Consider the following 21,852-nt stretch of genomic DNA (forward strand, 5'->3'; position numbering starts at 1 on the left):
GTTCGCGGTCATGAACAGACCCGTGTTGCGGAGTTCCTTGGATGCGACCGAGGGCCGACCTGGAGCTGCAGCAACCACCGGTACACAGATAGCTATTTTGAACACGCGGGCTGAAGTCGTTGGCTTGGCGACCGACGCAAAATGTTGAGTGGTTCGATGTTGATGTTGATTGGATGACTCGTGGTGCCAACACTGGTCGTTCAGTTTTGTGTATATCTTTTGTGTTTTTTCAAGTAACGCCATAACAGCGTTCGATCAACTAGTTCTAGATAATATTTTGCTGATCGGTCATATTTTGGCTTAGTTAAGGTGACGATATTTCCACGGTCCTGCAGGGTCGAAGCGCGCTCCGGCTTGCTGTTTGCTCTGTGTTTGACGTATTTGTCACGCAAGTGTCTGTCGCTGGCAACGTTCAGTGTTCGCGCCGATGATGCTGCTTTTTAGCGCTCGGCACAGAATGCACCTCGACAATTAGAGGCACGTCGTGCTCTCTGGTGGCCATTAAGAAGATGAGATCTCGCGGTCGCTTTTTCCCAGCCTCTACGAAATGCCGCCGCCTCCAGGCTCTCCACCACTGCGGCTAACCGTGTTGCATGCGGCGACAATTTTATGTGTTCGTCGGTATTCCGAGTTGTTCGGATGCGGGATCGGACTGTTTTGCTCGAAACACACCCGACTTGCACTTCTCTGCCAGAGGGTCAGAGTCCAGGTGCCTGCGTACGACCTCGCGACCTCGCGCGAGCTATGACTCAGCGAATGGGGTCCTGGATGGATTTCTCCGTGCGCACCCAATGACTAAGTGCTTGTGCAAGCAATTTCATTAATCAAATGGACATGTTGGAACACCTCTCGAACGCTCAATTTGCGCAGGACGCACGCGTACGAACGCGAATAAATGACAAACAACGTATTGATTAATGTTCATCTTTATGGTGGACCCGGGGCAATTACCGAGGTCTTGCGAAACCGCGTAGCCGCCGTTTGGGATGTTGGACACACTCAGCTGCGATGACGGCGGTGCATCCTAAGTTGTGCGGTAATGGCTCATATGGCTCATAGGGTAGCCCAGCGGAGCTACTAATCGAGCCACCCTCGTTAATATATTCGCACGTTCAACTTACGTCAAGGCAGGGTATTGGACGACAAAGTCTATCTTTGCCATCTCTTCCAAGTCCTCCTGCCACTTAGGGATGTTCAAATCTTCGAGGTAGTCAGCGGTAAGCTTGAAGCCGACATCGTGAGCAAGACGCAGGTAAGATTGACAGCACGTTACGGCCTTGGACATTTTGTCGCCCATGCACTTGCGACCTTAGTAGCTGCTCTTCTGAAGGCACGGAATCGCGAGGTAGTCCATTATCATTTGAGGTCAGTCAAATCAAAAGAAATCGTTAGCAGGCCGATAACGTTTCCTTTGGATTTGACTGAACTCTTTTTTTGGTACATGACCGGAAACTCGGCCTTGTGCGACCACCACTTCATGATGTGGGGTAGGAGGGCGTAGGGCGCGAGATCGTTGTCAGCAACGCCAGTCGACTCGACCCGGCCGAAAATATCGATGACGTCGTCTTTGTTTTTGGTCTCGTCATCTTCCGTGACATCGATGAGGCTTGGGACAGCGGATAAGTAACCCGGGTGATGACGACTTTCGACCGGTTGAAAGTCGTCATCATCCATAACACGAGCAACCCTCGGGTCCATGAACTTGGCAATGATGGCGACGTTGTTGGGCAAGTCCGTTTGATGGTCAATCATACGACGGTAAGGCTTGGACCCGCGGCTCGATCAGCTTATCCGGCTCATATCGGCACGGCCCGGCTTGACCCCGGTTCGGAGCTGGATCGAATAAATGGAGCCTGAGCCGGTCACTTTGTGGCTCAAGCCGCGGCTCAGCTGTTGGAGCCGAGCCGCAGTGACCCATACGCGCGCCAACGAGGACAAGCCCGCGAAAGCCGCACGCCAGGAGAGCAATCGCAAGAGCCATGCAAAGGCGCACGCCATCTAGTACACCCAAGACAGCGCGCCTCGAGAAAGAGCTATAAGTTCGCGCCGCTGCGCTCACGCTCATCGACACCTCCAATGACAGCAGCGGCACCTCGCACGGTGGGGCAGTTTCGCCGGCGCTGTCAAGGACGAGTGGCTCGGCAAGGCCATTCTCCTCAAGGACTGCGAATTTGAGCAGTTCTTGAGCCACAACCTCAAAAGCTGCGGCAAGACGTCCATATCTGTCGGTCCTCCGTTCCGTTGAAGAAGTATGTCTACTGCAATGGCACGATCGATCTACGGCTGCGTAGCCGTCGACACTTGTGGACATAAAATAAGTGTTTGACGAAAGTATTTTGTGAACACCAAAGCAGTCCGATATACATTCCTACCAGACCCCTGGACGTCAACCTTGTAATGTACCGCCGTACCAGCCGCTCGATTGTTCATACTTCGCCATCCGCAAGGGCGATGGGCGGACCTTTGGATTCTAGCGTAATTAGTAATATGCAAGGAGCTCCGAGTTGGGATTTTCAGGCCTGCTGATCTTGTTCATCGAGTCCTGTTTTGTGACCCGCCTACCCAAGTTTCCTGGCAGGCCAGACAAGGAGAGCTGGGATCAGACTTCAATCAAGAAAACTAGAGCTATTTACTCGGCATTTTCTGTATCGAGATGCGCTCGTGAGAGCCGTGCCGGGGATTTCGAGGTCGTCTCTGTCCCCATTTCTGCTGCTTTCGAGCTCTTTGTCACCTTCGTTTGCGGGTGTTGTCTGGTGAAGTCTGTGAGCGCCTTGCCAATAGCTGGACCGCGCCACTCTACTGTGCAGTGCACCTCCTTTTGCCTTGGTAAGAGCGGCTTTTGGGCGGTGCGCGTTTGGGTGCTTGGGCTGCATACTGTCCCTCGACTACCAGCACGCTTTGTCTGGACATGTGCCACTGCACCAGACTAGATTGCCGTACATGGAGACTCTTGCGAACAGGCTCAACGCAAAAGGTGAGCACTGAAGTTGGGCCGCCGATCGAGCGCGCAAGAACGTGGTGCAGAGAAGCTCAAACTGCAATCGAGGACTGTTTTCGAATTTGGGATCATGCCACCGCGTGCGATGCCATCGAGAGCGGCGCGTTCGCGCTCCGTATTGAAGCATCGATCACAACAGTACCTATGCCTTCTCATTGCAAAGTGGGAAGGATACCCGATCCGAACGACGTTTCGAGATCTTTCGGCATTTTCAATTTGAAGCGACGCATGCCACCCAAGCCAAAGGCTTCGTCGCCGACGAAAAAGAAGGCCAAAGAGGCCAAGACGTTGGATGCGATTGCCTCGGATGCACCCAAGGGCGACGTGCCGGCACAAGCCACCGAACCCGACGACGCCGACATTTACCACGAGCCAGTACGCAGCCGCGTTTGATGACCAACGACGATACGTGGGCGTAGGTCAAGAAGATTGTGATCCCAGACAACCAGCTACGCCTCAACGAGCAAGAGCTCAAGGAAGAGTTCTCGCGGTATGTCATCATGAGTCGATCATCGTCGAGTGCCCACGGATACCCCCAGAGTCCTCACGGCCAACGACCCGAACGTGCCCAATAACATTACCAAGTACAACTACAAGGAGCGCATGTACAAAGTGGACCCCCCGGGACCCGGCGACAACTTGCATCTGCACCTCGCGCTCGAAGGCTCCATGATCCACAAGGAGTCGGAAGACGCCAAGGCGCAAGCGGCGTACGACATGAAAAAGGCCGAGGAAGAGAAGGAAGCACGGGACGCTGCGATTAAGATTGCCAAGGAAGAGGCCGAGGCCAAAGGTGAAAAGCTAGACGAGACGGCGCTCCAGTTTGAGTCGGGGAAGAATCAGTTCAACTACAGTGAGCGGGCAGCTCAGACGTACACGAACCCACTGCGGCAGCGGTCGGTGGAGACAGAGCCGCCACCCGTACTCAACTACATGGCCACCGTGACGCAGGTAGTATCGAAGCGAATTCTTTTGTCTCAGTTGCATTTAGTGGGATATCTACGACACGTACATGGATGCGTACGAGCAGCACCAGCGCGAGCAAATTCAGCTCCAAAAAGCGGCCCAAAAGAAGGAAAAGGAGGAGAAGGACGGTGGTGACGTCGCCGTGGCCGCCACTGCGGCGGTTGCCAGCACGGGCGGCGCCAAAAACAAGGACGACGACATGGTCCATAGCGCCGCGATGGGCAAGATTCTCCGCGTCATCGAGCGCATGGTCAACCAGAACGCCGAGGACGAGATCTTTCAAGATTTCAAGTACTGGGAGGACGCGTCCGATGCTTTCCGCGAAGGCGAGGGCTCCCTCCTCCCTCTCTGGCGCTTTGCGTCCGACCGTGCAAAGAAGAAGCAAGTGACGGCCGTGTGCTGGAACCCATGCTTCTCAGACCTCTTTGCTGTCGGGTACGGCTCGTACGACTTTTTGAAGCAGGGTTCGGGCCTCGTGTGTTGCTATACCCTCAAAAACACATCGCACCCCGAGTTCATCTTTGCGACCGAGTCGGGTGTCATGTGCCTCGACTTTCATCCGCAGCAGCCGGCGCTTCTGGCCGTTGGCTGCTACGACGGCACGGTGCTTGTCTACGACGTCCGTAACAAGGTGAACCGGCCCATCTACACGTCGACCATCAAGACAGGCAAGCACACCGATCCCGTGTGGCAGGTCAATTGGCAGGAAGAAGACCTCGCGAAGGAGCTCAATTTCTTCTCCATCTCATCCGACGGCCGCGTCGCCAACTGGATCATGAGCAAGAACGAGCTCAAGATGGAGCCGGTGATGCAGCTCAAGCTCGTCAACACGGTCAAAGACGACCCGGAGGAAACGTCGCTCTCGGGGTTGGCGGGCGGCTGCTGCTTTGACTTTAACCGCTTCAGCGAACACCTTTTCATCGTCGGGACGGAGGAGGGCAAGATTCACAAGTGTTCCAAGGCCTACTCGGGCCAGTATCTCGAAACGTATGCGGGCCACCACATGGCAGTCTACGCCGTGCGTTGGAACCCGTTCCACGACCGCTGCTTCCTCTCGTGCTCGGCCGATTGGACCGTGAAGCTCTGGGACCACAGCCTTCCGGACCCGATCATGTCGTTCGATCTTGGCAACTCAGTTGGCGACGTGGCCTGGGCGCCGTACTCGTCTACGGTGTTCGCCGCCGTCACGAGCGACGGCAAGGTTCACGTCTTTGACCTAGCCGAGAACAAGAACGAGCCGCTCTGCGAGCAAAAGGTGGTCAAGCGCGCCAAGCTTACGCATGTGACCTTCAACACGCGCGAGAGCATCGTGCTGGTCGGCGACGACCGCGGCGGTGTTAACTCGCTCAAGTTGTCGCCCAATTTGCGCAAGATCGCAGTCGTTGACGGAGAAGACGTCGCGACGGCCCTTCCTCTCAAGCTCACGAAAGACCGATTGCACACCGAGCACGAAAAGGTCGAGAAGCTTCTGAACACCAACGACAACAAGGCCTGAATGAGCACGTCATCGTCGCCAGCACTTGTACATAATTCCGAACAGATAGTCTCGCTTGGATAATTCGATTTGGACAAGAACTCTTTCCTGTACACGAAAATATTTTAAATAAGAAGCGGCAGCACGGCTACTCAGCAAAATGCTCGTCTCCGTAGTCGGCGCCGTCCTCGTCCGCGTTCTGTCCGTCGTCAAAGCCGTCGTCTGCGTACGCGATCTCCAAGTGCTCGTCTTGAAACTCGGCGTGGTAAACATCGTCATGAGGATCTTCCCGCGGCGTGTCGTCCTCGTAGTCGTCGCCGCCTTCGTAGTCATCGCCTTGACCATCTCCGCTCAGTTGCTGGGCTGCAGTGACGGCTGCTGCGGTGGCCGGCGACTCGCTGCTGTCCTCATCGTCGCTGTAGGCATATCCGACATCGTCGACGGGTGCTGGCATCGTGTTGCTGTCATCTGGTCCTTCTCGAAAGCTGACGTCCTCGCCTGTGATATTTGACGGTACGTCATAAGGCTTTTTCGTCTCGGTCGGGCTGTCTTGGTTCGTCTCCTTGGTCAAAGGGTAATCGTCGTTGTTTGTATGTACATTGCTGTTGTCCAGATCATCATCGTAGACGTCAGCTTCGTCATCGGCTGGTTCGAGCTGCTTGCGGCCTGCAACCTCTGCAGACACCGGCTCTGAAGGTTCTTCGTCGTAGTAGCTGGACTCTTCGTCACCAGCGGCCGCAATCTCTGGTGCCGTGGCACCTCCGGTAGGCTCATCACCATCGTCATATAGATCGTCTTGGTGGTCCATGCTCGGTGACTGGTACCCTGCGCCTCCATCACCCACAGGCGCGATGCCAGGCCCTATCATACAGCCCTGTGAGCTTTACGCTGATGTGTTCAAAGCCCTAAGGCACAATTGCCACCTGGCTGCGTGCTGAGTATTTCTCCTGCGCCGTCAGTGGTGTCATTGACCTCGTCGTACTCCCTGTCGAGCGTGGTAGTGGACACCGCCGTAGTAGCGTCTGCGTTGGAGCTGCTCGCATCCTCTTCAAACTGGACGGTCTTTTCGTCCGGCGAGATGGGTGGTTTCGTAGGCGATGTGCGCTCAACGACCACGTGGTGCAACCCCGCTGTCAGTATAGCAGTCGCGAGGGTTTGCGCGACACCTTTCAGCGCCGCGGGCTTGACATCGTCAAGATCAACCGGGACGCTTGGCGGTGCCGTGTCAGCAGAGTCCAGCAGCTCCAAGGTGTTGTCGTCGTGTCTGTCAACCGTGCTAAGTGTATCGGCATTGTCTGACTTCAGAGCGTTGGGAGCGCCTTGCGCAGCCTCGCCGTGCAGCACGTGGTCGACGGCAGTCAAAAGCGCAGCTTCGGCAACAACCGATGCGAGGGCGGCCGCTGTGGTGCCGCTGATCGGAACACCTGGTATGCTTGTGACGTCCGTCGCCGTGGCTTCGTTTGCAGCGTCTTCGTCACCGTGTGCTGAGCACGAACCTGTTGCTTTCTGGGCTGCGCCAGATGGCTCATACTCCAATATGTCTGTCGATGACGGCTCGGGAGCCGCGGCTGTGAGCGCACTGAGCGCTTTTCCATCCATCGCGGCAGCAGGAAAAGTTGCGTTGCACGGTGGCTCTGACGACGCATCGCTCTCGGCAGTCGCGTCACTTTGGGCCGGCGTCACGCAAACTTCAACGAACTCGGAAATGCCCGCGCACTCGAACGGCGTGGAAGGGGATGCTGAAAGTATTTGAGTCTCCTCAGTGGCTTGTGCTTCGCTTGGCGATGGTATTCGGCTACTGTGTTGACCGTCGTTGTCGGTTGTTGCGCCAATGATCCGAATGGTTGCGCTGCTGCTGGATTCCAGAAGCAGCGGTACTGCATCGCTGGCGTCGGGCTGCTCGAATGTCAACGATGGCGTCTTTTGGCTAGGCTCGGGTTCGGGCACGATCTCTTCACCTTGCGAGGGCACAACCTTGTTGCGGCGGGAACCTTTCCGCGACGAAGCCTTCTTGACGTGGATGGCGTTGCCGTCGACCTTGGTTTCGATCTCTCGCTCGCTCTTGCTGAGCTTGTGCTCCTTGCTCTTGACAAACTTGAGCCTCTACAAAATCGCGATTGCACACAAAGTCGACCAGCGCCCTCGTCCGCACCCATTTGTTGCCCTTCTTCGGGTCCTTTTGCTTGAGCGTGGGCTTGACCGTCTGCAGGCGCCGCAGCATGGCCTGGTTCTCCATATAAATTCGCTCTTGCTCTCGCTTGCGCTGGCCGTCGTGCAGCGACTTCTTGGGCGCTTTCTCATCGTCACCGCCCTTGGCCGTCGTCAGTGCGATCGTCGCAATACGCTCGAGGAGCCGCCGGTTCTCGACTTCGATGGCGTCGAGGCGGTCTTCCTTGAGCTGGCTCTTCTTGGACGTGCTGCTGCCGCCCATGGCCGCGGTCTTGGGGACAGCGTTGTCGATGAAGGGCGTCATGTGGTTCATGCGCGAGAGGTGGCCCTCGAGGTTCTTGTGCACCTCGCGGTGCCACATGGTCTCGCTTGCATGCGGCTCGGCCTTCCGCGCGCGGTCCATCCGACTCGGTCACCGCAGCGGTTTCTGCCGCGAGAAACGTCACTGGCCAAGGTATTTCGGTCGATTTCGGGTCGTCTCTCTGTCTGAGATTCAACATGCAGCAATCCATCAAGCGAACATGTATGACGTGTCTTAGTATAGGTAGACGCTGTAGGCAGTGGCGACGCAGAACAGAGTATCCTGCCCACGGGCATGAGCTACCTTTAATCACAGCGTTGAACGTACATTGGTGTACGTCTCGGTGGCGTAGCAGTCGGTCTCGGCGTCCCAGAAGCAGCGGCACCCCATGCTACGCAATCGTTCACACCAGCGTTTACTGCAGCAGGCTACCGGACGCCCTCGCCGCGCTGTTCGCCAATGACGACCTGCACGAGGTACTTGCACCGAGGAAATTCGCAGGCTATATCCACAGTACGCATAGACTTACTTACGCGGCGCCTCGAACCTTTGAGCTGGGCCTTGACGGCGTCGGCAATCTCCTTTGTGAGCTGCGACGCACGCTCCGACTGGTACGGTACGTTCTCGAGCTTCTCGGCCAGCACAGCCGAAATGATTTGCTTCATTTTGGTGGTCGTGGGCCTACGCACGCATCATCAGCGACACCATTGAGTGCCAGCCGATCACACTTGTTCTTGTAGCTCGGGCGCAGCGAGATCGCGGACGCCGCTGTCACCTTGGTTGTCGCTGGCATCGTCCGCGTCGCTTCGAAAATAAGATACGGGACTCATTTACTGTGGCAAATGCCGAATGTAGCGCAATATTTAAACGTCCGCGGCTCGGCTGCTGTTCCGGCGGGCAGCATACCGTTGCGATGCTAACAACAGCAGTGATTATGCTTGCGTTGTCAACGCGCAACTTGGGGCGTACTTGAAATGCGCTTGAAACGCGCTTCAGAACACGACTATGGACTAAACCGAGCTCTAAGGAGGCAAATGCCGAAACTAAGGCGTGAAAACCACTTGTCGCAGTGTGCCAAATCAACCGTCTGCAAGCGTCGATGGGTCTTCGCAGCCGCCAGCGCCGCCTTGCCGGCATCACCAGAGAGTCTTCTCTCGAGGCGTTCGACGAGCAAGTCAAGACGACGCTGCAAGGTACGCTCCATGCCATAGCCTCTTCTACGCACGTCGCTCACGCATCTTGGGCGTAGAGCACCTCGCGCACTCACAGAACGACGTCGCCGCCTTCAACCTTCTGTGGAAGGTACAGACATAGACCTCCTGCAGCGCACGATGGCTCATGTGTGTCCAGGGCTTCCTTGGCAAGCTCGGATACGCGCTTGTGGGTTTCGAGATCCTCTCCGTGTGGTATGCCATCTCAACGACCAGCATCCTGGGCCTGGCGCTCATTGCCGCGACCAAGATTGCATCCTGCACCGCCATCCTCCTCACCAAGACGTACGTGACAGAAGGCGACCAATATGCACCTGCCCAGACGCTCTCGGTCGGCCTCGCGCTTCTCTGGGGCGTGTCGGGGCTCTTTGGCGCAGATGATGCGTTGCGCCGCAGCACGGTACCGCTCTCGGCCATCTACTTTTCGGGCGTCGCAGCGTCGGTGTGGTTTATGGGCAGCAACACAAAGGCGGAAGTCGCTCGCGCCAAGCAGCTCGCCAAGCTCGAAACTGTGTTTCGTCAATAAGAACCCTCGTCGTCGTTTACCGGTAGCCGCCGCGGCCACGGCCTCGCCCGCGCCCGCCGCCGTTGCTACGATTGTTGTTGTTGTTGTTGTTGTAGCCTCCGCGGTTGTCGTTGGAGCTTTCGTGCTCTTCGTCGTCCTTGGAGATTGCCGACTCTTTCGGGACGCGGCCCTCGGGTTCGTTGCACACTTGGTTTTCGCCCAGAAACGTGTTGAGTCGCGCGAGGCTCGCAGCCGCGCCCGACTTGGCATCCCGCGAAAGATTGGGCAGCACATCGCGCTGGATGAGCTCCAACAGCTTTTGGAACTGCCGCTTGTACTGTGTCAGGAGCGCGAACCCTGCCGTCTAGTAGCACACAGTCGCATTGATTCAGCAATCGTAGAAGAGAGTCGTACCTCGAGCAGCGCGAGAATGGTCATGGCCGTGTACATGTGCACCTGGCCGTTCACGAGCCGTGCGAGCCAGGCCCAGAGGTCGTCAAAAGTCAAGCCCTTGGGTTGCGGACTGCCGTCGTACGGTGTAGTCTACCAACCGCAGTGATTCCAGAGTCTCCGAAGCACTCGAGTTGACCTGCATCGTCGCCGCCAAGAGCGAGATCGCCATGGTCATGCGCATCTGATACTTTTCTGCTTGTTCAGGCGCGTTGCGTTCGTCATCCCACTCCATGCCGGACGTCGCGAGGTACTCCTGAGGACTCTGGTCCGGACGCCGCCCTGGGCAGAACGGCACCGTAAACGGACACATCTACCGCGATATTCCGAGCAAGTCCAACAGCACAAGAGGTATTACCTGGTTGAGGTGCGCGACAAAGATGTCGGCAAGCTCCGGCGTGTGCACGCTGCACATGGCCGCAACATGGGCGAGCGGGAAGCACGATCTATGTACATGTAGCCTGCTGTTGAAGTGACATATGCCTACCGAATTTCGGTGAGGACTTTGACTTGGGACGTGAGGCGCCCCGCCAAAATGTCGAGGGAAAAATTGAGGTACTCGGGACCCGCAGCCCGGGCCTCCTACGCCGCGCATGTCATTTTACTTCGCAAAGGGGACAACGACGCACTGAGAGCACTTTGCAGAGCTTGGTGACGACAAGCTTGATCGATTTGGGCGTGTTGGCCACTTGGTTGCACGCTTCACCAATCTACTCGATGCTCTTAGCTTCCCACGCACAAGGGCTCAGTCCGCACCTGCTTTTTGACGTCCATGCGAATCTTCTTGACGCGCGGGTCCGCCGAGTTGAGGATGGGTTCACTTGCGGCATGCACAGCCTTCAAATGCTTCAGCCGCGCCTCGCTCTCGAGCACATGAGCCTCCTTGGCTGCCGGCGCGCTGGCTTTCTGCGCGGTGTCGGCTTTGGCTTTGGCGGCCTTGGCTTCGGCCGCAGCCTTGGCCTTGGCCGCCTCCGCGTCCTCGTTTGCCTTGGCCTCTGCGCTCGCCTTTGCCTCCTTCTCGTTGGCTTCGGCTTTGGCTGCCTCTTCATTCGCTTCGGCCTCTGCCTCGGCTTCCTTCTCAGCTTTGGCCTTGGCCTTGGCCGCTGCTTCGTCCTCTTTGGCTTTGCGCGCCTCCTCGGCAGCGCGTTCGGCCGCCAACGCCTTCTCTTTCGCCTCCTTCTCGGCCTGGACCTTGCGCTTCCAAGCTTCAACGCTGGCTTCGACACCAGAGAGATCCGCGGTCCGCGCCTGCAGTGTCTTGGCCATTTCTGCCCTCGCCTTTGCTCGCAACATCTCGTCCTGGAAGGGCTGTTAGATGCACACAAGGACATGTATCACGTTCATACCTTGCGTGCGAGATCGGCCGCAGTCTTGATGTGACACGAACCAAGCAAGCGCGTGAGCTCCTTTGCGTCGTTGAGCTCGTCAGACGACTCGTGCGTAAGCTGAGCAGACAATGCGTCGTAGCTGCTGCTCGCATGCGCCCGCTGGTACGCGCTGCGCTCACACGTAGTTGTGATATGCTTGGCGAAGATAGCGCCACCTACATTGATGGCTGTGATATCGTACGCGCTCCGCGCCGCGTCACTTGTCCTACCTTGCTCGTCGTCGTTTGAAGATAGCGCGTTGCTGCGAAGGAGCTCAGGCTGTCTTGATGGGTCTAGCGCCGGTAGAAAAGGCGCATGGCCATAGGCGAGTACTGACTGCGTCGAGAAACCGCGCGTATCATCGTCGTCCTCGAAGCTTGGCGCACGAACTCGACCCATTCTGTCTCCTTGCGCCACCAAAATGCAAAAATATAACTTCGGACTACGGACCGAACTTCGAAGCCCAAGTGGCACTAGGAGAGCATCTTATTGCTGGGTTCAACAGAACTCGACAACGGCAGCTCAATTCGTTGCGTACCGAGGTACACGCCGAGTGCTTTCAGCCCATGTGCTTGGCTCTTCCGAGCCAAAGGTCATCGAGCGAATGGCGTTGCACAGTCTCTCGAGCGGAAGGAAGCGCGAAGTCGATCCCGCCGTTTCGATCCAGCAAGATACTGACAAGCAATGATTTGGTTGGTGGGTTGCTGCACGAGCAATCAATTCGATTTGTGTGGTGAGATGGCCAAGACGGACGAGCCGATGGTGGACGCGGACGAGGACAACCCGTTCTCGCAGTACTACGGCATGCTGCTGCACCAGCAAAACATGCTGCAGGACCACGTGCGCACGAGCACGTACGAGCGCGCCATGCTCGCCAACGCCTCGGACTTTGCCGGCAAGGTCGTGCTGGACGTTGGGACCGGGTCTGGCATCCTCGCGTACTTTGCCATCAAGGCTGGCGCCAAGCGCGTGTACGCCGTCGAGCTCAGCGCGATGGCTGACTGCGCGCGAAAGCTTCTCACAGACAATGGCCTCGCCGACCGCATCATCGTGCTTCGCGGCAAGGTCGAAGAGGTTGAGCTGCCCGAGAAGGTCGACATTGTCATCTCCGAGCCCATGGGCTTCTTCCTCGTGCACGAGCGCATGCTCGAATCGTACGTCTCGGGGCGCATCAAGTGGATGAAGCCGGGCGGGCTCATGTTTCCGTCCATCGGCACGATGTTCGTCGCTCCGTTTTCGGACGACGCGATCTACCAAGAGCAGATGGGCAAGGTGAGCTTCTGGCGCCAGCGCGACTTTTACGGCCTCAACCTGAGCTCGCTCGTCGACGAGGCGATGGACAACCACTTTTCGCAGCCCGTCGTGGGGTACTTTTCGCCCTCGGTTCTCATTTCGGGCTCGACCGTGTCGCACACACTCGACTTTGGACGCATGGCGGTCGAAGACTTTCACGGTTTTGACATTCCGTTCCAGTTTACGATCAACCGCACATGTACGTGGTTCTATGTGATGCATGCAAGGTCCAACCGTTGCGTAGCCATCTTGCACGGTCTCGCGTGCTGGTTCACGGTTGATTTCATTGGGTCGACGGCCACGGTCGTGCTCTCGACGGCGCCATCCGAGACGGGCACACACTGGTACCAGTGTCGGCTCCTCCTCAAGCAACCGATCGCCGTCAACAGTTCGCAGTCCGTTTCTGGCAACCTGCACTTTGTCGCCAACAAAAAGTTCAGCTACGACATCGACATGGAAGGTACTCGCTCCATTGCATATCGAGCACCGACTGAGACTCTCATCATAGTGCGTCTGGATGGCACGACGATCACATCGACGAACCAGATTCGACTCCACGACCAAATGTACCACTACATGTACAACCCGCCGTCGTAATGACGCGGCTAACGTCTAAATCAAATGCCCAAGAGTTGCTATGTACAAGTGTACACACTAGGGCCTCGGTGGTCCCTACACTTCTTGAGCGTATATTCATTGGCGAATATGGGCATGAACTCAAGAGTCAGTCGGCAAAGCAAGTGTCCAGTCGTTCGTTCTTGGCTTCCTCAGACTCGTGCGATGACTAGCTTTGCTTGTCGGCTGTAAACTGCAGTTGGTGTCGCCGCGAGGATCGTCGCCACCCAACTCTTGTGTGACCCATTGCTTTCGATGCAGGATGAGACGGCAACAGCTCAGATACGAAATGAACCTCGGCGCAAGTGAACCAGGACAAGTGTGCGCGAGGAGTACGTGGCACGATAACAAACTGACGTGGTTCCTGCCGACATGGGGCACGTGGCTACGCGTAAATGATGACTGGCACTAGTCCGCATTCGGTCCCGTCGTCGTGTTCAAGTACAGCGATGGGCCTGCCTAGAAGCACGCACAAAAGACACGTCAAGACGGGTGGCGCAAGGCATAAACATCGTCTTCTTCGTTTCAAATGTTAAGAGCGCAAGACGACGCTTGGCCGGGGACAAGCGCGCATACAGGCGTTCACTGCCTATGCCCCGAGGGACGCGTTCCTGTGCTGGCGTACCACGGACGCGACCTCGGGCGTGCCTGAACTACATTTAATCGGTCTTCTTGCGGAACGAGCAGCCTTCGGTCAAGCGGGCCTTGCCGCCCGTGGGCTGGCAGAGCATGACCGAGCACGAGCCGCAGAGGACGACGGTCTGAGCGTGGCTGAAGACGGTCGTGCTACAAACATGGTCATGAGCAACGTGCGCCAGGCAGCTGCGTGCGCGTACATGTTGAAGCAGCCAGGGCACTTGACGTCCATGAAGAACGAGTTGGGCGACTGAACCAGGCGCTTGAGCTTGTGCTTGCTGCGTTCCTCAGAGGCGGAAGGGTGGAGAAGGTCGCGGGCCTACGCATGCGAGTTAGCATCGCCGTCGTCGTCGTCTAGGTGCTGCGTACCATGATTAATCAACTGGAGCAATACACTGGAAGAAGACGAGTGAAAAATGCGTGCTTGGACCAACCACCGCTTCAGACCAGTCAATTTCCAAGCTTGCGCGCTCTCCGGATAATTTAGCCTAGCTGAGTCTTGACTGGTCGAGAACCTTCCGCTTCTATCCGGACGAACTGTATTTTTATTGCGTCGCATACAAAACCCATATGAAGCAATAGGATTTTATTTCTTTGCTTTCGGAATGGGCCCGGCAAACCTGAACTGCCGGTAGGATGCCCATATAACGCTAGGACTTTACCGAATTTCAAAATCGGATGCGACCATCATCGACCCTAGCCATGTTGGTCGCCGAAGCCGCCATGGTCGCCGTTGGATCCAAGGCTCACCCTGTGACTTGGTGCTGCGAGGGCATCGTGTACAGCGTCTGTGGCTGGATGATCGGTACATTCAGTGTATGTCATGGTACACCGTCTCTTTGGTAATGAGCTGCGTTGTTGGTGCTGGTGCTGCATGGCCCGGTCCATGGAGATGGCATTGCATCTCTCCACCTTGATGCCTGTTACAAGGATGGATGCGGTACCACTGCGGTTGAAATGAGCACGACACTTCGCATGCACGTGAGCTTCGAGGCCACGCGATGATCCCTACCACCATACACATTGCCTGAGAACGATCGAGCTTGCTGGCGTCCAATGTCGCTTGTGTTGCATAGAGCAACAGCACTCGTAGATGCATGCATGCAGGTCCATTCTGGTCAAATCATGGTCGTACCGTGTGTAATCCAATCCAATTGGCTATAATACCACGAATTGCACCAATCAAACGCAAGCAATTCCCAGAGAGCATTTGGCGGGATTTGGAATTCGACCGACGATGCCAACGGATCTGCGGCCACCGACGCTGGCGACGCTGGACGAGCGCTCTTCCGTGGAGGACGACGTCCTGCGTAGTATCCGCATGGACCTCGACGCCTCCGAGACCATGGACCAAGCCTTCCTCGCCTACGATGCGCTCGTTGCCCAGGATCCCTCGCTGGAGCCCGAGGTGAGAATCGCGCTCGTGTCCAAGTCTACCTGTGCATGTAGATGTCGGTCGTTGTCATGAAGACGCTCCTTGCTAAGGTTGTCTCAGCAGACGATTCCCCCATGGACATGCAGCAGCGCCTTGGAGAATTCGCTCAGCGGACGTACTCCCAGTCGCGACCAAGCCTGGACACACGCCACCTGAGCTTCATTAACTCCACGTTCCACGATACCTATGCGCTCTTTACCTCGATCACAGAGAACGACCCACGACGGCTCTTCCTCGTCCAGCTCTGCAGCACGCTCTCCGAGTACTACTTCAACCTCACGTCGCCAGCCGATGACAACCCCGACACAATTGCATCGATCGCGTACTGCCGTGACGCCTGGCTGCGTTTCATGACCTTTGCCCGCGTGGACACACCCACGCCGGATCTTGCGCTCATGGCTTGCATCTGGAAGGTAAGCAACCAACACCAAGGACCGACAAGATCAATGGTGAACTAGACCGTCACGCGTCTCTGTACGATGTACCGAAGCGTCTTCACCAAAAGCGAAGCCGGCCTTCCAGCGTCGTTGTATCGCACACTCGAAGCCTCAGTCGAGAGCCAAGTCGCTTGCCTCAGTACGCAACTCGGCCTGCTCGAGATCGCCACATCCATCAACTTGATCAAGGTATCATCAGGTCACTGACAAACGAATGTTGCGCAACCGACATCACTCTAGACTCTGCGACTTCTCGTGAAAGCCTATGTCGGTCTCTTCGGCTGCTTTGCCGACTCTCTCGGCCCCAACAAAGTCAGCATCGATCTGCATCGCGTGTTGGCACTCATACGTCTACCTGAATAGTACAATGACCGTCTCGACTTTCTCAGCAAGTTGTCCGCCAACATCTTTGAGATGCAGTTGCGTCTTGGCCAACACAAAGCTGAGATTTACCTTATGGTCGAAGTTCTCCGTGCCGACGCGATGACGGTCCTCAGCAAAGTGCTCGGCCAACCTCGCCTGGCTCATGCGCCTCTCAAGCCGTGGTGCCGTGTCCAACTTGAGTCTAGCCATGTCTCGTCGACGGCAGATCTGCCTTCCTTCTTTCGCATCTGCATCTTGCTCCAGTCGCACACGCTACTCTTGGAGCGACCCGAACTCATTGTCGTGAGCCGCACCCTAGACCAGCTGATGCAGTACTTCCGCTCTGTCACGGCACAGATACCCACAACGCGTCGCTCTTACCTCTCGGGGGTTCTTATCGAGCCAGTCATTATGCTTGCATTGTCGGCTCCTCCTCCAGCCGAGGTGTTCAAAACCCAGGTAGCCATGCGTCCCAGCGTTTCGTACTAACAAATACGTAGCTGCAATTGCTCTCATATTCGTTCCATCCCAACGTCTACCAGCAGCACCTGTGCCAACTAGTGTGGCGCCACGTCTTCCAAACAACATGGTACAAAACACACGGAACTTGAATTCAACAAATTTGTGTGCCTCAAAGGAAGGATTCCGCGCCAGGAGGTGTTGCGTTCGTCGACTGCTTGCTGAAGATGCTCACGGCGCCCTTCCAAGCGTTCCCGCAACCGAGCGACAACCGCTTTTCACTGCTTGACCTTCTTGCGAGCATCTTTGACGTCCTCAGTCCTACCCAACAAGTGACTGCGTCCGGCAACTTCTACTTTACGACTCACAATGATGTTTATAGACCCAGTGCCTGAGTGGCGCCGTAGCGACATTTGAAGGGCTTTGCGGTGATGGGCCCGAACACCAAGTGACGCCAGCGTTTCTGGCCCACATCGACATGCTCGAGCACTTGCTGCGCACGACGGCGGGCCAGGCGCACGCAGCGAGCGCGGCCTTCGTGGCGACGCACTTGTCGGTGTCTATGGAGTGCTTTGGGACGGCTGTCGAGTTTCTTGCGGACGGTACTGAGGCCGAGCTTGAGAACGCTTTCTGGCGCATCATCGACGCGACTCTTCTCGTGTGTGCCAACATCCTCTTTGGCACTGGCGAGGTCCCCCACGTCCACCGCGAGTTGATTGGCGATGCAGCGTCGTGGATGCAGCCGCTTGTCATCAAGCTCGTGGAACTTCTCGCGCGCCAGCCGCCTCGGGCAGAGTACGCACGACGCTTCCGCTTAACCAGGTCCAAACCGCCTCGTTGCGTAGGGAAATTTTTCACCGCGTGCTCTCGAATGCGATGGAGCTTATCTGGGTGCTGCATCGGTCGCTCAAAACAAACTCTGGCAACTACTACCTCGCGCTGCTGCAGCACGTGCAGCACATTGCAGCGACGCACGCCTCCGCGCACGTTTTGGTTGCGCACTTTATGCACGTTCTCGCCGACGTCCAGGTTCCAAGCGATGCACCAACCGACCACGTACGTCGCAACTCGCCTTGTACGGAAGCAACACGTTTGGCTAGAAAATGGTCGGCGATACTCTTTGCGCTATTTTTTCGACGCTGCTTCAGTACCCGTCGCCTTGGCCCGTCGTCGCGACAGCGTTGCGTGCGCTCCATAAGTTCCTCGCTTCGTCCAACGTCGCCGACTCCAACACGGTGGCAATTCACGAGCTTTTGCTGCGGTACTCACTGACGCTCCACGACTTTTTTGCCATCGTCATCGACCCGCCGGCACCGTCTGTACGAACACACTCTACTTCCATGTCCTACATTTTGTTTGTTTATAGCGCGACTTCGTTGACGGTTTGGGGCTTCTGATGTACCAACAGGACAGCGTCTTTGAGAAAAATCAACCGACGCGCCACGCACCCTTGGTCAAGAAGCGGGCCGCAGCAACGATCGACGATCTCCTCGAGACGTGCCACGCAATCAAGCGCTTGCACACGACGCACAAAAGCGACCCACAAACAGACGCAGCGTTCGAGCACGCGGCGTCCGCGCTCCAGACCGTCCTCGACCTCCACATCGATCACTCGTAATGCAAACGGTGCTTTTTAGTTAGGTCTTCCTACGACGTCTACGGTATATCTATCGAAACGAAGTGCCAAACGAGTTGAAAAATCCCTTTTCTATCTTGCCCTGGGACAGATCCTTCTGCCGTCGCTCTCTATGGACGCCCATGAGATGATTCCAAGACCGAGTGTTGGCTACCGTTCTTTGGCTTCGTCGGCTTGGCGTTTGAGCGTCTGCTGCACTTCGAGCGTCTGCTGCACACGCTTCTTCTCCGCCTCGTACTCGTATTGCGCCATTTGTCGCCGAAGCAGGTCTTGCTGCCGCGACTCTTCGAGCTCCGCGTCGCGCTCCTTCTCGCGCTTTGCTTGTTTTGCCGCAAGGATTGCCTCGTTGGAGAACACAACAGCTTTAGCTTGCTCTGGGGAGAGGCCCTTCCAGTGGTCAACGCGGACGCGCCCCGACACGTCGGTCTTGGCCTGAAGCGGGTTCTCGCTCACGAGCGCGCTTGACACGGTCGCCTGGATCTCGCTCTGGTCCATGTCCAGCGTTCGGGCACGTGCGCGACTGTTGTTCAAGCGCTGGCTGGCCAGCATCGCTTCGTTGAACTTGCGCACTTCAAAGGCCTGCTTGGTCTTTTCCCGCTCGTACTCGGTCTCGGCTTCGTCCTGGAGCTTGCTCACTTGCGCCATCGTGTCGGCGTACGCGCGGGCGTCGTCGCACTCGGCCTGCAACCGCGCCTGGCGCTCCTGCATCTGAAGCTGCGCCCAGTCGCGGTTCTGTGCCGCCTGAAGTCGATGACGTTCGTGGCGGCCACGGTCTTCGCCGTCGAATTTTTGCGCCGACGAGACGTTGCAGCCATCCACGCTGATGGCCGCAAAGTCCTTGGTACTGCGGGCGATATCAGCCTCTCGACGCTCGTTGCGCGTTTGTGACTGCATCGCCCAGTCGCGCCGGAGCTTGGCGGCCTCGTCGCGCTTGGCCAGCGTCTCTTCGGCTTCAACGCGAATGAGGTACCGGCGCAGGTCTTCTTGCTCCTGGACTAGACATCCAACTCGATTACAACGACGTGCGGCGGGGCATATGCACAATACATTGTTTCTCTTCCTCGTCAGCTTGCTGTTGAGCGAGCTGTTGTTTCTCTGCGATTTGGTTCTTTACACCGACAATGTCCGCCTACTCCAGATCCATGACGAACGCAAGGCAACAACAAGGACGTACGCCAATGTTGCGGAGGCGGCCGTCGTGGAGCTTCTTGACGCGCTCTTGGTCGCGCGCCCGGCGAGCTTCGGCACGTCGGACGTCGACGTCCTCGCTGTTGAGCACCATGCTGTTCTCGGTTTGGCTCTGAAAACCGCCTGCCATGTATTTTGAGCCACGCCGTTAAAAGATCTCGACGCACCAATCAAAAACGACAAAACAAAAAGAAATCACCGATTGGGTAAAAATGCGAGCGTCAGGCGGTCAAACTTTTGCTCGTCCTTCGTCTACCGCCTCAGTTGAGCTGTACTAAATGCTGGATGCATTGCACGTGTTCTCCGTAGGCAAAGGCGAACAGCATCACACTGATTACGCGGCATCCGGGTAGGCGACTTCATGTGTTTCGTCCTTGGCGGCCTCGTACTCGGCGATCGTCACGTCGCCGCGAAGCAAGACTGGCTGTTTGGCGCCAAAGATGACGTCACCGTCGACGTACACAGCGCGCACATGCTGCATGTCGGGCACGTGAAACATGGTGTCCATGAGTGTGCGCTCAAAGATCGCGCGCAGGCCACGCGCACCCGTGTTGCGGCGCACAGCGAGCTCTGCGATTGCATCGAGACCGCACGGCGTCACGTGGAAGTCGACGTTGTGGAGTGCAAAGAGGGCACGGTACTGCTTGATGAGCGAGTTCTTGGGCTCACTCACGACGCGGACAAGTTCGTGGCGGTTGAGGCCAAGCGTGCTCACAAGGACGGGGAAGCGCCCGACAAACTCGGGAATGAGCCCGTACGCCACGAGGTCCTGCGGCTCGGACTGCGTCAGGAGCTCGCCGACGCGGTCGAGGTCCGTCACTTTCGTGTCTTTCATCTGCGACTCAAAGCCGATGCTCGCGGTCGCGGTGCGGCGCGAAACAATGTGCTCGAGACCCGCGAACGCGCCGCCGCAGATGAAGAGGATGTTGGTCGTGTCGATCGCAATGAACTCACCGCGCGGGTTCTTGCGGCCGCCCTTCTCGGGCACGTTGACCGTGCAGCCTTCAAGCATCTTGAGCAGCGCCTGCTGGACGCCTTCGCCCGAGACGTCGCGCGTGATGCTCACCTACCACACTACTGTAATGTTGGCGCCATCATACTCGTCAACAAACGTTTTCGCTCTTGCGAGAAATCTTGTCGATCTCGTCAATGTAAATGATGCCCTTCTGCGCCGCTTCCAGGTCAAAGTTGGCCGCTTGGTAGAGCTTGTACAGAATGGACTCGACGTCCTCGCCCACATACCCGGCCTGCGTGAGGCACGTGGCGTCCGCGATCACAAGCGGCACTTGCGCCAGCCGCGCGAGTGTCTTGGCCATGAGCGTCTTGCCCGACCCCGTCGGCCCCACAACGAGGATGTTGGTCTTGTCAATCTCGACACTGTCGTCGACAGCAACTGTTGGCGTCGTCGGAGGCGTTGCACCCTCGGCGGCGACTACGCTTGGCGGCACGGCAATGGCTTCGAGCTGGATGCCGTGCTTCACCGACTGGTAGATGGCCGGCTCATCCACCATGGCCGACACCCGCATCGAGCGCGGGTGACCGTCATCAATGGGCACCTCTGGCGGCTTGAAGTTCATACTCAACCGCTTGTAGTGGTTGTGTACGCCAACCGCGAGCGCCTTCTTGACGTTCTCTTGGCCGATGACGTACTTGTTGAGGCCGTCGTAGATCTCGCGCGGCGTGAGCACTTTGGGCGCCGGTGCCGGTGGCGTGTTGACGCGCTGACTGTCGTTCAAGAGCCGATCAAAGTCGCTGTCATCTACAACCCCACGATGAGTCGAGATTCATCATATCCACGGAAGCCGACTCGAGATGCGAAGACGGGGTGTCGACTGGAACTGCGACGACGGCGTCTGGAACATGGAGCCAGCATGCGGCGGGTCGGCCGCGAGCGACTTGACGGCAAAATACGTTTTGCAACCTTCGCAGCCGACAATGTCACCGGGCTCGAGCTGACGCGACGTCAACGGCAACGTTGTAGCAGGTGCCGCCGATGCCCCACACGTTGGCGTGGACCGCGGAACTGCAATCGCAAGCTTGAGCGACTCGCCGCAATGCGGGCACGTAAGCTCGGACGCATCCCGGGTCTCGGTGCCAAAGCAGCGGACAGTCGGTGGCGTCAACCGAGGCAACGTTGCCATCATTGGCGCGCGCGGATACATCGAGCAGTAGCGAGCAGCAGTCGTGAGGCGGCTATGGCGGGCGGCCACGCGGGGCATTGCGCGGAGGTAGCGGCCGAGGCGCGGAAGGACCATGATCGGGCGTGGCAGGAACACTTGTGTCGAATTTTCGCCGGAGGTTATCGTGCTTTAATCCTCATAATTAAATTTGTATACAAAAACCAAGTGA

General features: G+C 57.1%; 10 protein-coding genes across 10 annotated transcripts; 4 read left to right on the plus strand and 6 right to left on the minus strand.

Moving 5' to 3' along the window:
• The first annotated feature begins 3,219 nt into the window (after window positions 1-3,219).
• Window positions 3,220-5,586, plus strand: SDRG_15107 (hypothetical protein). The gene is made up of 4 exons (XM_008621271.1): window positions 3,220-3,373; window positions 3,418-3,488; window positions 3,538-3,949; window positions 3,990-5,586. Exons 1-4 carry the CDS (start codon window positions 3,227-3,229, stop codon window positions 5,457-5,459), a joined length of 2,100 nt encoding a protein of 699 aa, XP_008619493.1. The 5' UTR covers window positions 3,220-3,226; the 3' UTR covers window positions 5,460-5,586.
• On the minus strand, window positions 5,551-8,010 carry SDRG_15108 (hypothetical protein; the record flags this gene model as incomplete). The annotated part of the gene is made up of 3 exons (XM_008621272.1): window positions 5,551-6,299; window positions 6,362-7,541; window positions 7,591-8,010. The coding sequence occupies 3 exons, from the start codon at window positions 8,008-8,010 to the stop codon at window positions 5,587-5,589; spliced, it is 2,313 nt and encodes a 770-aa protein (XP_008619494.1). The 3' UTR covers window positions 5,551-5,586.
• Window positions 8,011-8,106: 96 nt separating this feature from the next.
• Window positions 8,107-8,800, minus strand: SDRG_15109 (hypothetical protein). Its single transcript, XM_008621273.1, has 5 exons — window positions 8,637-8,800; window positions 8,456-8,589; window positions 8,341-8,410; window positions 8,236-8,299; window positions 8,107-8,190 (listed from the first exon to the last, which is right to left on the minus strand). Exons 1-5 carry the CDS (start codon window positions 8,699-8,701, stop codon window positions 8,143-8,145), a joined length of 381 nt encoding a protein of 126 aa, XP_008619495.1. The 5' UTR covers window positions 8,702-8,800; the 3' UTR covers window positions 8,107-8,142.
• Window positions 8,801-8,955: 155 nt separating this feature from the next.
• Window positions 8,956-9,717, plus strand: SDRG_15110 (hypothetical protein). The gene is made up of 3 exons (XM_008621274.1): window positions 8,956-9,101; window positions 9,158-9,210; window positions 9,259-9,717. The coding sequence occupies exons 1-3, from the start codon at window positions 9,008-9,010 to the stop codon at window positions 9,643-9,645; spliced, it is 534 nt and encodes a 177-aa protein (XP_008619496.1). The 5' UTR covers window positions 8,956-9,007; the 3' UTR covers window positions 9,646-9,717.
• SDRG_15111 (hypothetical protein) lies at window positions 9,662-11,340 on the minus strand (the record flags this gene model as incomplete). Its single annotated transcript, XM_008621275.1, has 7 exons — window positions 9,662-9,988; window positions 10,039-10,167; window positions 10,214-10,387; window positions 10,433-10,520; window positions 10,562-10,656; window positions 10,704-10,784; window positions 10,831-11,340. The coding sequence occupies 7 exons, from the start codon at window positions 11,338-11,340 to the stop codon at window positions 9,662-9,664; spliced, it is 1,404 nt and encodes a 467-aa protein (XP_008619497.1).
• An 833-nt stretch (window positions 11,341-12,173) lies between these two features.
• Window positions 12,174-13,382, plus strand: SDRG_15112 (histone-arginine methyltransferase CARM1). The gene is made up of 3 exons (XM_008621276.1): window positions 12,174-12,933; window positions 12,979-13,194; window positions 13,243-13,382. The coding sequence occupies exons 1-3, from the start codon at window positions 12,180-12,182 to the stop codon at window positions 13,329-13,331; spliced, it is 1,059 nt and encodes a 352-aa protein (XP_008619498.1). The 5' UTR covers window positions 12,174-12,179; the 3' UTR covers window positions 13,332-13,382.
• Window positions 13,383-13,842: 460 nt separating this feature from the next.
• On the minus strand, window positions 13,843-14,473 carry SDRG_15113 (40S ribosomal protein). The gene is made up of 3 exons (XM_008621277.1): window positions 14,355-14,473; window positions 14,186-14,304; window positions 13,843-14,135 (listed from the first exon to the last, which is right to left on the minus strand). Exons 1-3 carry the CDS (start codon window positions 14,355-14,357, stop codon window positions 14,009-14,011), a joined length of 249 nt encoding a protein of 82 aa, XP_008619499.1. The 5' UTR covers window positions 14,358-14,473; the 3' UTR covers window positions 13,843-14,008.
• A 749-nt stretch (window positions 14,474-15,222) lies between these two features.
• On the plus strand, window positions 15,223-18,297 carry SDRG_15114 (hypothetical protein; the record flags this gene model as incomplete). The annotated part of the gene is made up of 11 exons (XM_008621278.1): window positions 15,223-15,393; window positions 15,435-15,833; window positions 15,879-16,046; window positions 16,098-16,169; window positions 16,221-16,679; window positions 16,721-16,809; window positions 16,858-17,011; window positions 17,062-17,474; window positions 17,525-17,735; window positions 17,780-17,998; window positions 18,046-18,297. The coding sequence occupies 11 exons, from the start codon at window positions 15,223-15,225 to the stop codon at window positions 18,295-18,297; spliced, it is 2,607 nt and encodes an 868-aa protein (XP_008619500.1).
• A 49-nt stretch (window positions 18,298-18,346) lies between these two features.
• On the minus strand, window positions 18,347-19,597 carry SDRG_15115 (hypothetical protein; the record flags this gene model as incomplete). Its single annotated transcript, XM_008621279.1, has 4 exons — window positions 18,347-18,425; window positions 18,470-19,310; window positions 19,363-19,444; window positions 19,490-19,597. 4 exons carry the CDS (start codon window positions 19,595-19,597, stop codon window positions 18,347-18,349), a joined length of 1,110 nt encoding a protein of 369 aa, XP_008619501.1.
• A 240-nt stretch (window positions 19,598-19,837) lies between these two features.
• Window positions 19,838-21,758, minus strand: SDRG_15116 (ATP-dependent Clp protease ATP-binding subunit ClpX; the record flags this gene model as incomplete). Its single annotated transcript, XM_008621280.1, has 3 exons — window positions 19,838-20,569; window positions 20,616-21,262; window positions 21,311-21,758. 3 exons carry the CDS (start codon window positions 21,756-21,758, stop codon window positions 19,838-19,840), a joined length of 1,827 nt encoding a protein of 608 aa, XP_008619502.1.
• Between the last annotated feature and the right edge of the window lie 94 nt (window positions 21,759-21,852).

The sequence above is a fragment of the Saprolegnia diclina genome, assembly GCF_000281045.1.
Source record: "Saprolegnia diclina VS20 unplaced genomic scaffold supercont1.84, whole genome shotgun sequence".
NCBI lineage: Eukaryota > Oomycota > Saprolegniomycetes > Saprolegniales > Saprolegniaceae > Saprolegnia > Saprolegnia diclina.